This window comes from Salvelinus namaycush, chromosome 37, assembly GCF_016432855.1.
Source record: "Salvelinus namaycush isolate Seneca chromosome 37, SaNama_1.0, whole genome shotgun sequence".
NCBI lineage: Eukaryota > Metazoa > Chordata > Actinopteri > Salmoniformes > Salmonidae > Salvelinus > Salvelinus namaycush.
In genome coordinates this window covers 28128326-28130838 of record NC_052343.1, presented here as the reverse complement: position 1 = coordinate 28130838, position 2513 = coordinate 28128326, and the positions used below count along the sequence as shown (strand labels likewise).

The 2513-nt window shown below is 48.3% G+C and overlaps 1 protein-coding gene across 1 annotated transcript in view; it reads right to left on the bottom strand.

Moving 5' to 3' along the window:
• Window positions 1-705: 705 nt before the first annotated feature.
• LOC120030951 (cyclic AMP-responsive element-binding protein 5-like) overlaps window positions 706-2513 on the bottom strand; it is a 16086-nt gene continuing 14278 nt past the window's right edge. Inside the window, exon 3 of the mRNA XM_038976458.1 lies at window positions 706-1029. Coding sequence (XP_038832386.1) covers window positions 874-1029 — 156 coding nt within the window. The 3' untranslated portion in view covers window positions 706-873. The remainder of the gene's footprint in view (window positions 1030-2513) is intronic.

Sequence of the window (2513 nt, the reverse complement as noted above, 5' to 3'; positions counted from 1 at the left end):
ACAAGCGTTAACGTTAAACTCCCCGACTGGACACACTGTAGGTCTTCTTTTGGAAAATAGTTTTATAACCTCAGGAAACCTTTTGGATGTTAATTTAATCAACAGAGTAAGAAGCTGACTGAAGTATAACTGAACAGTCCTCTGACCCTCCTACACCATTATGAACCCTGTTCATCAGCCTGTATAAGGACTTTAAATTCACACGTTTCACGCTGAATTCAATCATACCCCTTTCAGGCTTTCAGTTGCAACCAGGATGGAAACATCTAAACCAAAGGCACTTATTGTGTGACTTTCCGACGGTGAAAGAAAGACAGGGACTATTTTGGAGTGAAATGCTAAACCGCTGTAAAAGCAGCCGGGGCCATCAGAGATGACCTCATCCCTGTCCCGCGGGACCCTCTTGACATGCTCTGCTGTGGGACAATACACAGCCAACAGCTAAACATGAATCGCCTTGTCAGTAACACACACACACACACACACACACACACACACACACACACACACACACACACACACACACACACACACACACACACACACACACACACACACACACACACACACACACACACACAGATCCAGATGTAACAGAACACTGGTGTGACTTCAGAGACTACACAGGGATGCCAATCACATGGCCACTGCTGTGAAGGACATCCTCATGTCACTGTAGTGAATATCACACAGAGCAAAGGCAGAGTAGTTCTCTAGACTAAGCACAGAGGTTAGAGATGGAAGCATATCAAACTAAAGTAAGCATACTAAAATAGCATATTTGACATGTACTGTATTTGACCCAGGTCTAATGTTAGTTGGGCGTGTGTTAGTTAATGTTTTGGTTAATCCAGGCGGTGTGGACTGGAGGCCTCACCCTAGCTGTCTGTTGGTGGAGGGGGCCTGGGTGATGACAGAGCTGGACTGGGGAGAGGGCAGGCCCTGCTGGATCACTATGCTGTTGTCATGGTTCCCCATCCGAGAGTGATGCTGCTGGTTCTGGAGGTTCTGGCCATGTAGAGAGATATTCTGGAGGGAGGGAGGGAGGGAGGGAGGGAGGGAGGGAGGGAGGGAGGGAGGGAGGGAGGGAGGGAGGGAGGGAGGGAGGGAGGGGGAGGGATGGCGGGGGGGAGGGAGAGAGAGGATGGGGAGGGCGAGAGAGAGAGAGATGAGGGGGAGGGAGAGAGAGAGGATGGAGGGAGGGAGGGAGGGAGGGAGGGAGGGAGGGAGGGAGGGAGGGAGGGAGGGAGGGAGGGAGGGAGGGAGGGAGGGAGGGAGGGAGGGAGGGAGGGAGGGAGGGAGGGAGGGAGGGAGGGAGGGAGAGCAGGGAGAAAGGGAGGGAGATGAGGTGGAGGGATGGCGGGAGGGAGGGAGGGCGGGGGAGGGAGGGAGGGAGAGATTGAGGAAAAGAGGGAGGGAGGGTGGCAGAGTAAGAGAGGGAGAGAGAGGAAGGGAGGTAGGAAGGAAAAGGAGGGAAGGAAGGAGAGAGAGAGAGAGAGAGAGAGAGAGAGAGAGAGGAGATCAAGTCAGAACACATTGTTAAAGACACATTATTGCAGTTGGCTGTTAAGTTCATTTAGTGTAAATGTCAAGTTCCACAGCTTCACTGTAATCCCTGTACTGCTCAGTCACTTTCCTCACCAAGAGCCAGAATATTTAAAGCAGCAATCAGCAGTTTAAACAATAGCAAAGTGTCTCCCTATCACTGTTTTGGTAAAAAGCTGAGGGTGGATGGGACTGAAGAAATGTAACCACTCTCAAATTCAAAGACAGAGGTATAGACCGACCATCCATGATATCAACATCATAGTTGTAACCATGTTTTTAGGTTATATAGTGTTTGTTTACATTTACTTTGTTTACAAACATTGGAGTAAAACCAGCTTATATTTTTGGTTCTGATGCGGAACGATAGTTGAACTAAGCTCATGAGGCATTTATAAGTTATATTCTTCAAGAGTCAATGGCTACATATCATTAACTTATACGTCCCAACATTGATATTGCAACTGCTGATTGCCCCTTATTTGAAGAACTACATGTTTGCAAACTATGGACTCATGACTGTTGGGGAGGTGTGTGTGAATGTTAGTGTGTGTGGAAGAGGGGGGGTTAGGAAGGTCTGGTTTTCAGACCAATAACAACAACAGACTTCCCTACCAGAAACTTCTACACTCTTAGAAAAAAAGGGTTACGAAAGGGTTCTGCGGCTGTCCCCTTAGGAGAACCCTGCCTGGTAGAACTCTTTTGTCCCTCTGTGGAAAGGGTTCTACCTGGAACCCAAAGGGGTTCTACCTGGAACCCAAAGGGTTATACTTGGAACCAAAAGGGTTTTTTCAAAGGGTTCTCCTATGTGGACATCTGAAGAACCGTTTTTGGTTCTAGACAGCACATTTTTTTCTAAAAACATACTGTTGTGAGCTATGCTCTCTTGAACTTAAACCAACCTTTCTCCTTATCTCTCTCCCCTGTGATAAGCTGCCATGCTGTGTACTCCACAGTCCTGCTGAGAC